Consider the following 13,416-nt stretch of genomic DNA (forward strand, 5'->3'; position numbering starts at 1 on the left):
TTTGGTCAACCACATATGTGATCATTTATTTATTGATATACATCATGGAGTGGGCCACTTGAGCTATGCTGGCCAGCAACCCACTGATTTAATCCTAGCTTGATCACAGGACAATTTACAATGATGAATTAATCTACATCTTTGGACTGAGGGAGGAAACCTATGCAGTCACAAGGAGAACATACAAACTCCTTACAAGCAGTGGCGGGGAATTGAACATGGGTCGCCCGTACTGGAAAGCAAAGTGCTAACCACTAGGCTACTGTGCTGACCTACATCTAATATCTGCTGATAACTCATTTTTGCTGGAGGAGTATGTGATTCTCCAAAGAGGCATAATGCAATATTACATAATAAGTATAGGAATGTTAATTTTGTGGAAGAATTAGTTATGTGAAGGTGTTATACATTACTGGAGCATTTGAGATATTGTTTCAAAATGTATTACGGGTATTAAACCCTTAAGTGTATTAAACCCATCCAGTTAAAAGTTTCATATGATTATTTCCAAGTGCTTAAGGCTAATCCAGTTCCTTTTTTAATGGCCTTGTAGTAACTGAGTTATCTCATTTATAAAAACTATATAGATCATGGATGATCTGTTAGTAATTAGAATTTGTTTTCAGTTTTCCTGTTGGACATCCCAAGACGTTGTTGAAGACTTTCATAACTTTTCATGTGCTCCATTTTCTAGCCCACCTTTGGCCTCCTTGTTGACATTGATGGAGTGTTGGTGAGAGGAAAAACACCTATACCGGCCGCCAGGGAAGCTTTCAAGAAGATAGTGAATCCCAAGGGGGAGTTTTTAATACCTGTTGTATTTGTCACAAATTCAGGAAATTGTGTTCGGCAAACAAAAGCTGACCAGCTAACTAGAGTATTGGGAGTAAAAGTAAGTACCTTGAACTGGTGCACTTTAAAGGTGTTGAAATGTGTGGATCTTGTGGATTTAACCAATCGGGTTAGGACTTGTAGCCTTTACAGAGATGATCATGTTTCATGTTCAGTGGTTGCTAATAGTCCCCTCTCTTCCATTAGTAAACATGGCTTTTGCCTTGTGTTTGTTCTAAAGTCTTTTGATTTAGTTAGTCTCCATAATTCCACCCTATGGCTCTCGGGATCATATTAATGTTGTTTCTACTTATTATAACCAGAATTCAAATGTTTTGGTGAACATGAATAGACATAGTAGTTCTTACATGTAGTCTTCCAAGCATATGTTGTATTGGTGGTACATGGAGTTGGTAAGGGAAACACTGTATACAATTCCTATTTAAGTGCATGTGATGTGTTTTTGTTTATTGAGGGGAGATCTGAGGGAACAAAGTGGATAACTCCTTCATTTGGTCAATGGGTTTGGTCTTACATAGTTGAGAAAACTCTTTGCTTTTTGGTCATATTTGTACAGTGCTACAGCACAGAAATAGGCCTTTCAGTCCATCTAGTCTATGCCAGTCTGGCCTTCTGCCTAGTATGTCAAGTCAAGTTTATTGTCATTTAACTATATACATGTACACTGACAAATGAGAGTGGACCAGGAGCACAGTAGTACATGTAACCCACAATAACTCATGAAAGTGAAAATAAAATCTATAGATGAATTACACATAAATAAACAAAGTAAAATACATAAATATTGTAAGGAAAAGAACAGATTAGTTGGTGACACTTCAAATGCAATGTGACAGGGAGTTCAGAAGCATAATGGCCCGGAGGAAGAAACTGTTTCTCATCCCGACCATTCTTGTTTTTATGCATCGGCGTCTCCTGTCTGTTGGTAGAAAATCAAAGGGGATGCTGGATGGATGGGTGGGATCCTTGATAATACTAAGGGCCCTGCATACGCAGCACTCCTGATAAATATCATGGCTGGATGGTAGGCAGACCCCTGTGATCCTATCAGCCGTTCTCATGGTCCTTTGTCGGGACTTCCAGTCCGATGCTCGGCTGCTCCCATACCGGACGGTGACGCAGCTTGTCGGGATGCTCTCAATGGTGCTCCTATAAAATTCAGTTAAGTTCACATTAGGTGAATTAATCACAAACTCCACTCACCTATTTTTGCTACCACATATGAAGAATTAGTGACCATCCAAGGGCATAAAGAGGCTGATCGAACATGAAGTCGTATTGCATGCTATTGAGTATCCAGCAGGTTAATGAGCTGTGGGGAAGCACAAACTGGGAGCTCAGTATTCTGATCTGATAAACCAAGTGTGGCAATTGAAGATAAATTCTGGGATAGAGGCATCTAATTTGGCAAATATTTTATAGAAGTTTATAACTTTCTTGTCAGTTAATGGTCAAAGTTTTGATTTGGGATTAGTTGAAAGTGATGCCTTGAGGACAGTCCTTGAAGTAATGTAAAATGTGTGGACCTGCTCTTAAGTTGTGGCTGCTAGTGGAATGGAAATGGATTTGGAAAGCCAGTGTTGCAAGATTTAGCTTTAGGCATAAATAAGGTGACATGATCTACCTTCTCAAAAAGCATTATACAGATGGGAAGGTGATGGATTAAGGCTGGTCTCAAAAAAAAACCACTCAGATATCAAGCAAATGAGATTGAACAAGGCAGATTGGAGTATTGTTTTTGCTTTGAGATGGCAATAAATGTAGTCCTGATTTTCATAGTCACAGAGTTGTAGGAAGGACACTTGACACTGATTTTGGAAGGGGTGTATTTTATGGGTGAAAGTCATCAGAAAAATAAACCTGCTGTTGAGTCCTTTAATCTGATTGATATATGCCAGTGATAGCAATTGCGTTTAGCACACAAGGGACTACACCTATAATTCCGTCCTTTAATGAAACTCCAATCTCAGCCTTGCTACTCTAGTCCACCACCTTTGGCAGCTGGAGTAGGTTTTAATTTTCTGATTTTGTGTATAATATTTCACACACTCTCACATACTACACATAATTCTGCTATCTCTGTCCTCCTGTTAGACAGCTTTTTGTTTTCTTTTTTAAATTTCTAGTTACTTATCAAGCCCCTCTTCATTTTTTTTTCAACTTGGCTTGAATAAGTTTAGTTGAACCAGTGAGACTGCAAATGTCGGTGACCATGGTGAGGAAAAGGGGTTGGTGTGCTGGTTCGCGTTGGATTGGAGTTCAGTAGCTAAAGTGTCAGTGAGCCGCAGAGGACCAGAGAGAATTATTGGTTATTTTGCCCAAAATCTAATTTCTATTTATGGTAGTGTGGTAAATAGGGCATAAAACAATTGCTTAATCAGCATAATGCATTCAGAATATGCAATGTCATGTTGTATTGTGTGTACCTATTGGGTAAATGACGGTTGAATATTGTGTGGAGTAATATTACTAAAAGAGATGTGATTAATTTGCAGTGCATTTTTAGTGTCTTATTTGTACTTCCAAGATATGTACTAGAAAATGTAGCTGATATTTACAGCTTGGTTTTAAAACAATTAAAAATAGTATTGCTGATTTGCATGCACTTAATTTGTTCACTTTATTTCAGCAGATTGCTGCTAGCAACCTATAGGTTACTCTTGGATCTTCACAAGAATGACTTTTTTTTTGCTCTCAGGAAAGACACAGGACTTGAGTGCATATTCTCAGAATGGAAAAAAAATATTTCCTCTGCAGCACTTTAACTGGAGGGTTTCGACCTCTTACAGATTCAGTACTTCTGTAGTGGTGGCATGGTTATGTAGTGGTTAGCACAACACTTTACAGTACCAGCGACCGGGTTCAATTCTCACTGCAACCTGTAAGGAGCCTGTATGCTCTCCTCGTGACTACATGGGATTCCTCTGGGTGCTCTGGTTTCCTTTCACAGTCTAGTCCAAGAAAATACCGGTTAGGGGGTTTATTGGTCATTGTAAATTGTTACCTGATTAGACTGGAATTAAATTGGGAGATTGCTGGGTGGAGCAAAAGGGTCGAGGCCACACTGTATGTCAGTAAGTAAATAGATAATCCAGGGTTACAGGTGGATTGGAGTTCTGAAAATTTGGTTAGCTCTCTTTTTTTTTTGAAGAATAGAGAGAGACTTGAAATACAATGATGGACTACTCTGGGAGGGGAGGAATTGGTGGAATAGCCTATTGGTGTTTAGCAGCAATCTGGAAAAAAATAGAGATTTTTATTTTTGCTTGTGAAACCACTCCAGTTCTGTTTTGAGAACAGATGCACAAATGGTAAACCTCCAATGGTATTCACTTTAAAGAAATAACACCATTTGTGATGGCACAAACTGACAGTGTACCATCTTTAGTGAGAACTGAATCTGCAGAGCTATGGGAGAGAGGGACTAGCTAGATTATTCTGTATTGAGTGTTACGTACCCTGTAACTGGGTGGCAGACCAGCAGAGAAAGAAGAATCCGTTGGAGTCTGGTGGTACCAAACTAAAGGTGTTTATTAGTTAACTACACAATACAATATCAAAAATGCAAATATACATATAAAACAAGTTAGCAGTAATAAACCTAAAAGTGTAGGAATAATAATAATCAATAATAAACAAGCTCTATCGATGTCTAGGGGTAAATGGATTTTCATAGGAAAGTAAAGAGTTCAGTTCATAAATGCTGAAGTAGTTATGGTTGTATTGAAATTGTTGGGGAGAGAGAGAGAGAGAGAGTGAGTGAGATGTAACAGCAACAGCTGCGGCAGGCAAAGCTTTTGTGGCTTTCTTAATCCGTCGTTTCGTTGTGGCCATTCAGTTATGACCCTTCTGCTCTTCAGCTAGATCGTTCTTCTGTGGTGGACTCGTCACTCTGGCATGAGTGGACACACACACAAGTCCCCACCGGCCCTACTGTAACACTGTGAGCTTTATTGACTGATCTCCTGATTCGGTCTCCGAAGCCCCCACCTTTCTGTGGGTTCCCAACACTCAGTCAGTGTCCACTGGTGTGTCTGAAGGGTGTCTCTCCAGACCTGTCTTTTTTCCCCACTCACGGGGTCTCAGCTATCCATCAACTCTGAATGACTGTGTCCATCAAATCAGGCCACTCCTGCTGTCTCCTGAGGAATGTTAATGAGCAAAGTAAAGTCCTTGTAGTAGAAGGTAAATAATCCAGGAAGAGTCATAATACAGTAAATCAACAGTCTCTCTCCCCCTCTTATCTGTAGCAGATGTTCTTGCCTGGACTTTATCTCGCTCTCTCAATAGCAGCATAGCAACAGCAATAGTTCGTAGTTCTCGGGGGGGGGGGATGTTGGGAATGGTTAACTCTGCACCCCATTGACCATCAGGTCTGTTCCTCACTCATAACACCCCCATCCTTCTGGAAATTTTCACCAGGGTGAAAGTGAACTAATAAAGCATATTACTGAATTACAGAGTTTAACAAAATATAGAAGTAGTCTTAACTACAAGAATAATACAAGTACACTTTCAAATTAACATCTAGATAAACAATCACTCATTCTCACTCCCCTTTACATGTTGTATTTTAATATCAAATTCCTGTAACAGACTCCAACTTAATAACCTCCTATTTTTATTTTTCATGTTAGCCAAAAATACCAATGGGTTGTGTTCTTAGCTTAGGTGTATATTACAAAGTGTGACCCAATACATGTGTGATTATACTGTGGTACATTACAGAAGTTTGTGCAAATACTAATCTCTATTTTACTTTTAAACTTAACATTCAATCTTCCATGATGTTGTCTGTCTTATTCACATGCTTTGTTCAAAAAAAAAAATCAAATTCCCGCAAAACCAGATCCTGTTATTCAAAGTGGCATTTGGTCAACCTTTGCCTCTCTTCCACTTAACTCTCACGTGGTTAGCTTGCTCACCAGTGTGGAATAGGCCTTCACAGACTCCTTTCCCATGAGCTAGCTTAGCACCAATGTTTTCCAAACTAAGCCCAGTTGCTGAATTTCCAAACCTCTCATTAATTTTAAGCAGGTCATTAATTTTATCTTCAGGATCTTTCATTCTGTTAGTTTCCAGTTTCACATCTGCAGGTGATCCCTCTTGGTCAAAACAACACTTTAAGTTCTGCCTCTCCAAATCATATCCTTGAACAACATCGCCAAGTTGTTTATCCTTAAATTCCAAAACAAACTGTAATTATAGACAATAGAGACAATGGACAATAGGTGCAGAAGTAGACCATTTGGCCCTTTGAGCCTGCACTGCCATTTTGAGATCATGGCTGATCATCTACTATCAATACCCGGTTCCTGCCTTGTCCCCGTATACCTTGATTCCCCTATCTATAAGATACCTATCTAGCTCCTTCTTGAAAGCATCCAGAGAATTGGCCTCCACTGCCTTCTGAGGCAGTGCATTCCAGACCCCCACAACTCTCTGGGAGAAGAAGTTTTTCCTTAACTCTGTCCTAAATGACCTACCCCTTATTCTCAAACCATGTCCTCTGGTACTGGACTCTCCCAGCATCTGGAACGTATTTCCTGCCTCTATCTTTCAAGGGATCTTTCAATCAGATCCCCTCTCAATCTCCTTAATTCCAGCATGTACAAGCCCAGTCTCTCTAACCTCTCTGCGTCCGACAGTCCTGACATCCCGGGAATTAACCTTGTGAATCTATGCTGCACTTCCTCTACAGCCAGGATGTCCTTCCTTGACCCTGGAGACCAAAACTGTACACAATACTCCAGGTGTAGTCTCACCAGGGCCCTGTACAAATGCAAGAGGATATCCTTGCTCTTGTACTCAATTCCCTTTGTAATAAAGGCCAACATTCCATTAGCTTTCTTCACTGTCTGCTGCACTTGCTCATTCACCTTCAGTGACTAATGAACAAGGACTCCTAGATCTCTTTGTATTTCTTCCTTACCTAACTTTACACCGTTCAGATAATAATCTGCCTTCCTGTTCTTACTCCCAAAGTGGATAACCTCACACTTATTCACATTAAACGTCATCTGCCAAGTATCTGCCCACTCTCCCAGCCTATCCAAGTCACCCTGAATTCTCCTAACATCCTCATCACATGTCACACTGCCACCCAAACTTGCTGATGTTATTCTCAATGCCTTCATCTAAATCGTTGACATAAATCGTAAACAGCTGTGGTCCCAATACCGAGCCCTGTGGCACCCCACTAGTCATCACCTGCCATTCTGAGAAACACCCATTCACCGCTACCCTTTGCTTTCTATCTGCCAACCAGTTTTCTATCCATGTCAATGTCTTCCCCCAATGCCATGAGCTTTGATTTTACCCACCAATCTCCTATGTGGGACCTTATCAAATGCCTCTGAAAATCGAGGTACACTGCATCCACTGGATCTCCCTTGACCAACTTCCTGGTTACATCCTCGAAAAACTCCAGTAGATTAGTCAAGCATGATATTCGCAAGCACCTTGTTAACAAGCCACTGTTCCTTCAGCATGGTCAAGGCTTCTAAAATCAATCCAGACTTTAAATTTACTTTATTCAAAAGTTTAGGAACAATACTTTTCCCTTTTCCTTCAAAAATATTCACATCACCAGCTTTCATCTCATTACTAACTTTTAACACAGGTGACTGAGAATTCTCACTTTCTTCTGGTGCCACGGTTAAGCCTTTCTTCACTGAACCATCTGACCCAAAAGGATTGCATTCCTTTTCAACTAAATCAGATGCCTCAGTCTTTTCCTGAGCTTCAGCACTAGGTTCAGTACCCTGTGACTCCACATCCTTCACATCCTGAACACAGGCCAACGGGACATCTGCCTCTCCTAGGCTTTCAATACCAGTCTCCTTTTCAAATTCTAAGTTCCCCTGATCCTCCCAGGTACTCTCTGGGCAACTCCCCTCTGGAGTAAACTCAACCTTGCGGGTTAAAACAACTTAGTCTGCTAACCCAGCAGACTCCCTCAAGGTAGCGGCATCCTTTTCATCTAGGACTGCTCTCATATCATCGGGAACACACTTAACTTCTCCAACTGAAAACAGTTCTGTCAAGCCAGACAGATCATCCGTGTCCAACCCTGGACCTTCTAACTGCCTCATCAGTTTCTCATCTTTACTCTGGCCTCCATAACCTCCTTCCTCACTCCCAAGTGTCCACCTAGGGATATCTTGTGAGCCAGCTTCAAAATCTCGTTCCTTGACAACACTAAATCTGCTTCGTCTCCCTTACTTTCCTTAGCTCCACTATTCTTTTCCTTCTCCTCTGGTAACCCCCTTTCATACAAGGTCGGCAAAAATGTCTCCGCTAAATCAACCCTGGACTCATTTAAACTATCTCCTTTCTCAGCCGCCTTTCTAGACATGCTGCGAGTGATTGTGCATGTGGGATAAATCTTGGACTCAATGGGCGGGTCCTCAGCATTTACAGGCTTACTTGTCAGCTTCAGTGCTGAATACACGTCCCCAGTATCTCTCCAGATCCGCACTGGAACTGGGGTTACACCCTCCTTCACAGACTCCGTCCCTTTCAAGATAAACTTCTCATGCCCCTCTTGTGGTCTATCTAACTTTGCCTTCCCCATTGATCTGTTGACCAACTCAATGCAACCAGTTGGGACTGCCGTTTTCCCTTTTCCTGTCTCCTTCTTCGGAGCAAAACACTTAAGTGCTATATGACCAGCTTTCCCACAATTATAACACGTAAAGTTAGGAACCTTCCTGCCAGCCTTACCTTTTCTACTAGCTCCCGGCTTATTCTCTGCCTTAGCTGGTGGGCTTTCTCTGCCGTCCCTACTGCCTCTCTGGTAGCTCTTATTTAGGGAAAACTTTGTTTTGTGGGTTAAAGCATACTCGTCTGCTAATTTCGCAGTCGCAAACAAGAGTCACTGTCTCCTCATCCAAGTACATCTTCAAACTCTCAGGGATACAAACTTTAAATTGCTCCATCAGTATTAACTGTAACAGTTTATCATAATCTCCAACGACCCCTTTTGAGGCTCACCAACGCTCACAATTCATTTGCATCTCACGGGCAAACTCTAAATACGTGCGGTTCCACGGCTTTCTCAAGTTCCGGAACTTCTGCCGATTTGCCTCTGGCACCGACTCGTAACTCCTCAATACAGCCCTTTTTACTTCCTCTTAATCCTTAGACTCATCTATAGACAATGCCGAATACGCTTGCTGAGCCTTCCCCCTAAGTACGCTCTGTAACAGAACAGCCCATTTTCTCTCAGGCCAGTTCTGATTCACAGCCACTTTCTCAAAATGAAGGAAGAACTTACCTACATCCATCTTCTCGAATGGAGGTACCAACTGGATCTCCTGACCAATCTTGAACCCCTCATTTGGGTTTGCTGCCCGGTCTCTTCCCTACGATGCCTTTAACCTCTCCATTTCCAGCGCAAACTGCCTCTCTTTCTCTCTGTCCTCCCTCTGCCTATCAGCTTCTTCGCTCTACCTGTCAGCTTTTTCTCTCTTGCAGCTTCTATCTCCTTTATCCGGAGCTCATGCTCCCTTTCCTCCTTCTCCACAACCAACCTTAATCTTTCTATCTGTATCTCAAGCTCACCCTCGACTGGTTTTTTCTCAGGGAACAGGTCCAATACATCTGACGTGAACACACCCTTGGATACGTAATGCACAGCTATTGCTCTCTGTATATCCAACTTGCTCATCAACGATTTCACCGCCGAGAGATTTAATCGTTTTGCAATGCTCAGCAACTCCACCTTCTTGGCAACCTCTAATGCCCCCGAAGTCAGGTCTTTTAAAAATTTGTCAATTTCCATCTCTGCTGGTTTCCCGACTGGTTATCCACACAACCAGATCAAATAAGGGACTTCTATCCCAATTCACTGGTCCCCCCAATTTGGTAATCAAATCCCGGAGCCAAGGCACAAATTAGTAAACTACACAATACAATATCAAAAATGCAAATATACATATAAAACAAGTTAGCAGTAATAAACCTAAAAGTGTAGGAATAATAATAATCAATAATAAACAAGCTCTATCGATGTCTAGGGGTAAATGAATTGTCATAGGAAAGTATAGAGTTCAGTTCATAAATGCTGAAGTAGTTATGGTTGTATTGAAATCGTTGGGGAGAGAGAAAGAGAGAGAGAGCGAGTGAGAGGTAACAGCTACAGCAGCCAAACCTTCCTTTGCTTTCTTAATCTGCCGTATCGTTGTGGCCATTCAGTTATGACCCCTCTGGTCCTCAACTAGATCGTTCTTCTGTGGTGGACTCGTCACTCTGACATGAGTGGACACACACACACAAGTCCCCACCGGCCCTGCTGTAACACTGTGAGCTTTACTGACCGATCTGCTGATTTGGTCTCCGAAGCCCCCACCTTTCAGTAAATCAACAGTCTCTCTCCCCCTCTTATCTGTAGCAGATATTCTTGCCTGGGCTTTATCTTGCTCTCTCAATAGTAGCATAGCAACAGCAATAGTTTGTAGTTCTCGGGGGGGGGGGGTGTTGGGAATGGTTAACTCTGCACCCCATTGACCATCAGGCCTGTTCCTCACTCATAACATGAGCTAGTACTGAATCGATGAGCTGAATGTCCATCTTCATTCTGTAACAATATTATTTCTGTGGTTTCTTGTCACCCTTACTCAAGGTGTGTTATAAAGTATTATATCCATCCAGTGAGCGTTTGTGTTCTTTCAAAAAGTGTTGGGAGTACAGTAAATCGTCATTTCTCTTTACTACGTTGACATATGTTATACCCTGGGATGAGTCATTTACGGAGTTGGTCCTCATTTTATTTCAGCTTTAGAATCCAAATGTGAAAATTTGAAGTAAGAAGTGTTAAAAGGAGGTGACATTCCAGCAACCTACAATGTTTAATACTCATCGTGCTGGAGAGACAACGGAATGCAAAAATTACTAGACATCTGAGAACTTAAGATTTTGACCCTATGACAGAATAAAAAATCCAAGCTGGTAGGAAATAAAAGGTATAAAAGGGGAAGCATAGGAAGATTTGTCAGTGGAGATGGAAACCTGTTGGGAGTTTTCTGACAGTGTGTGCATGTATATTGCAAACATTCCTTGCTCAGTGACTGGTCAGTTGCAAAAATAAAACCATCTCGCTGATCAGAAAGACACCAGACCTTTGCAATCTGTGACTGTCTTCAGTGCAGTGTCTATAGGCAACATTTTTATGCCAATCCTGTTACCACTACCATTCATCTACTGGGCTAGTGTTAAATAGGTGGGTTGCTGGGCGGGCTGGAGAAGCCTGTTTCATGGCATTTACAGAAATAAACAAATAAATCCCTAGACACCTGTGCCCAGTGTTATAGCACTGATAGTAGTGGGACCCACATTTGATATTGTCACCTCAGTTGTAATGTAAAAAAATCAGAATCAGGTTTAATATCACCAGCATATGTCGGCAGCAGTACAATGAAATATATGATAAATAAATATCGAGAAAACAACTGAGTTACATTAAATAGTTGAAATAAGTAGTGCAAAAAAACAAATAAAAATTATAGTGAGGTAGGGTTCATAGGTTCAATTTAGAAATTGGATGGCAGACGGGATGAAGCTGTTCTTGAATCACTGGGTGTGTGCCTTGAGGCTTCTGTACCTCCTCCCTGATGGTAACAGTGTGATGAAGGTGTGATGTCCTGGGTGGTGGGGATCCTTGACGATGGACGCCACCTTCCTAAGGCACCGCTCCTTGAAGTTAACCTGGATACGATGGAGGCTCGTGCTCATGATGCAGCTGGCTAACTTTACAAATCTATGCAACTTCCTTTGACTTTGTACAGTGATGCAGCCAGTCGGAGTTGTATACTTGGAATTTATCATCCAAGTGTAAGAAAGAGGAAGATAGTTTTGATTCACGTGTTAAGTAGCAATATGTAGATATTAATTTATTAGCATATGAAACTATTTAAATACATTTCTTAGAATTAACGTTAAGTTAGAATGTAGTTATTTTTGTTTCAAAACATGTTAGTTAACTGGCTGCTTGATTTTTATCTAAAATCTCTGCACTAATCACATAGCCACAACTTTGTTATTTTAGTCTAATCAGAACAATCCCACATACAGTATAGGAACAATACAGGGACAATGCAGAATTTCTGATCCAATGAAGGGCAGTTAAAGAATGGTCTCATCCTGAAACGTTGACTACTTACACTTTTCCATAGGTGCTGCCTGGCCTGCTGAATTCCTCCAGCACTTTGTTTGTGTTGCTTTGGATTTCCAGCATCTGCACACTTTCTGGGGTTTAAGGAACTCCTTTGGTTTAACTGGGATGGATAAGGTGAAGGCAATCTCCTTCAAGGGAACCTTCAATATAGATACTTTAAATAGGCTGAGCCCAGCTCTTAATGGAGACCTAAGCAAAAGTGAACTCATACCAATTTGCAAATTAGTTTATAAAATGAGTAAGTTTGAGAGTGAATAGTATTCTACTGTACAAAAGAAATCCATACATATTGTAGGGCATGGGGCCAGTAAAGGGAATGTAGCTAAATTTTTAAAGATTTTGATACTCTCATTGTTGTGAGAGAAGGAAGTTAATCAACAATATTTGAGCTAATTTGCAAAATTTAAGATTTTGCTGTAAGATACTCATTAATTTTATTTTATATATATCTCGCAGATTTCTCAGGATCAGGTTATGATGTCTCACAGTCCACTCCAGATGTTTAAACGCTACCATGACAAGAGTGTTCTGGTGTCTGGGCAGGGGCCAGTCATGGACATCGCTAAAAGGTATCCTTTTGAGAAACTTGCCAGAATCATTGCAGCAAGTTCTTTTTTGTCTGTGTGTGTTTTGGTCTAAGAACTCTGAACATCTATAAAGAGCATCTCGAAAGCGTGTGGGGAGCAGAGCTTTACATATTCGATTCAGTTCTGATATTTTAACATTTTTGAAGATATAGCTACTAGGGGAAATAAAAAGGAATCACTGCTGTGTTTTGTCAAAAGGCACTTAATAAGGTGCTATACAAAGGGTTGTTACACAAAACAAGGGCTAATGGGGTTGGAATATTGCAAGAACTAAGAATTGGTTAGCAGACATGAAACAGGAAAGGAATAAAGTGATCATTTTTATCCTGGCAGGTGGTTACATGGGATGAAAACTGGCCCTTGGGTATTCTACATTCTTGTTCAATAATGCATTACACTGTCTTTTTGTAGATGAAAAGCTGTTAGGAAAGTGAGCGTGAGGCAGGTGCAGAATCTACAAAATAACCCAGAATCGGAATCTGATTCATTATCTCTGACTTAATCATGAAATGTTCTGTGGCAGCAGTACAACACAAGCATAGCAAATAAGTTACAATTAAAACAATCAAACAGTGTAAAACAGGAATAGTGAAGAAATAAGTCATAAACATGAGATCCTGCAGATGCTGGGAATCCAAAGCAACACACACAGCAGGTCAGGCAGCATCTATGGAAATGACTAAACTGTTGATGTTTTGGACTGAGACCCTTCTTCAAGATTGGAAAGGGAGGGGCAAAACGTCAGAATAAAAACGTTGGGGGTGAGGATAGCTAGAAGGTGATAGGTGAAGCCAGGTGGGC

The 13,416-nt window shown here is 41.0% G+C and overlaps 2 protein-coding genes across 2 annotated transcripts in view; one reads left to right on the plus strand and one right to left on the minus strand.

The window, feature by feature from the left end:
- The window catches only part of rab43 (RAB43, member RAS oncogene family), a 122,391-nt gene that overhangs the window by 55,404 nt on the left and 53,571 nt on the right, over positions 1-13,416 (minus strand). The gene's annotated exons all lie outside the window — the stretch shown is intronic.
- Positions 1-13,416, plus strand: part of zgc:77375 (uncharacterized protein LOC402927 homolog) — a 41,526-nt gene that overhangs the window by 9,489 nt on the left and 18,621 nt on the right. The window contains exons 2-3 of the mRNA XM_059944077.1: positions 695-892; positions 12,485-12,597. Coding sequence (XP_059800060.1) covers positions 695-892; positions 12,485-12,597 — 311 coding nt within the window. The remainder of the gene's footprint in view (positions 1-694; positions 893-12,484; positions 12,598-13,416) is intronic.

Source organism: Hypanus sabinus, chromosome 19 (genome assembly GCF_030144855.1).
Source record: "Hypanus sabinus isolate sHypSab1 chromosome 19, sHypSab1.hap1, whole genome shotgun sequence".
NCBI classification, from domain to species: domain Eukaryota; kingdom Metazoa; phylum Chordata; class Chondrichthyes; order Myliobatiformes; family Dasyatidae; genus Hypanus; species Hypanus sabinus.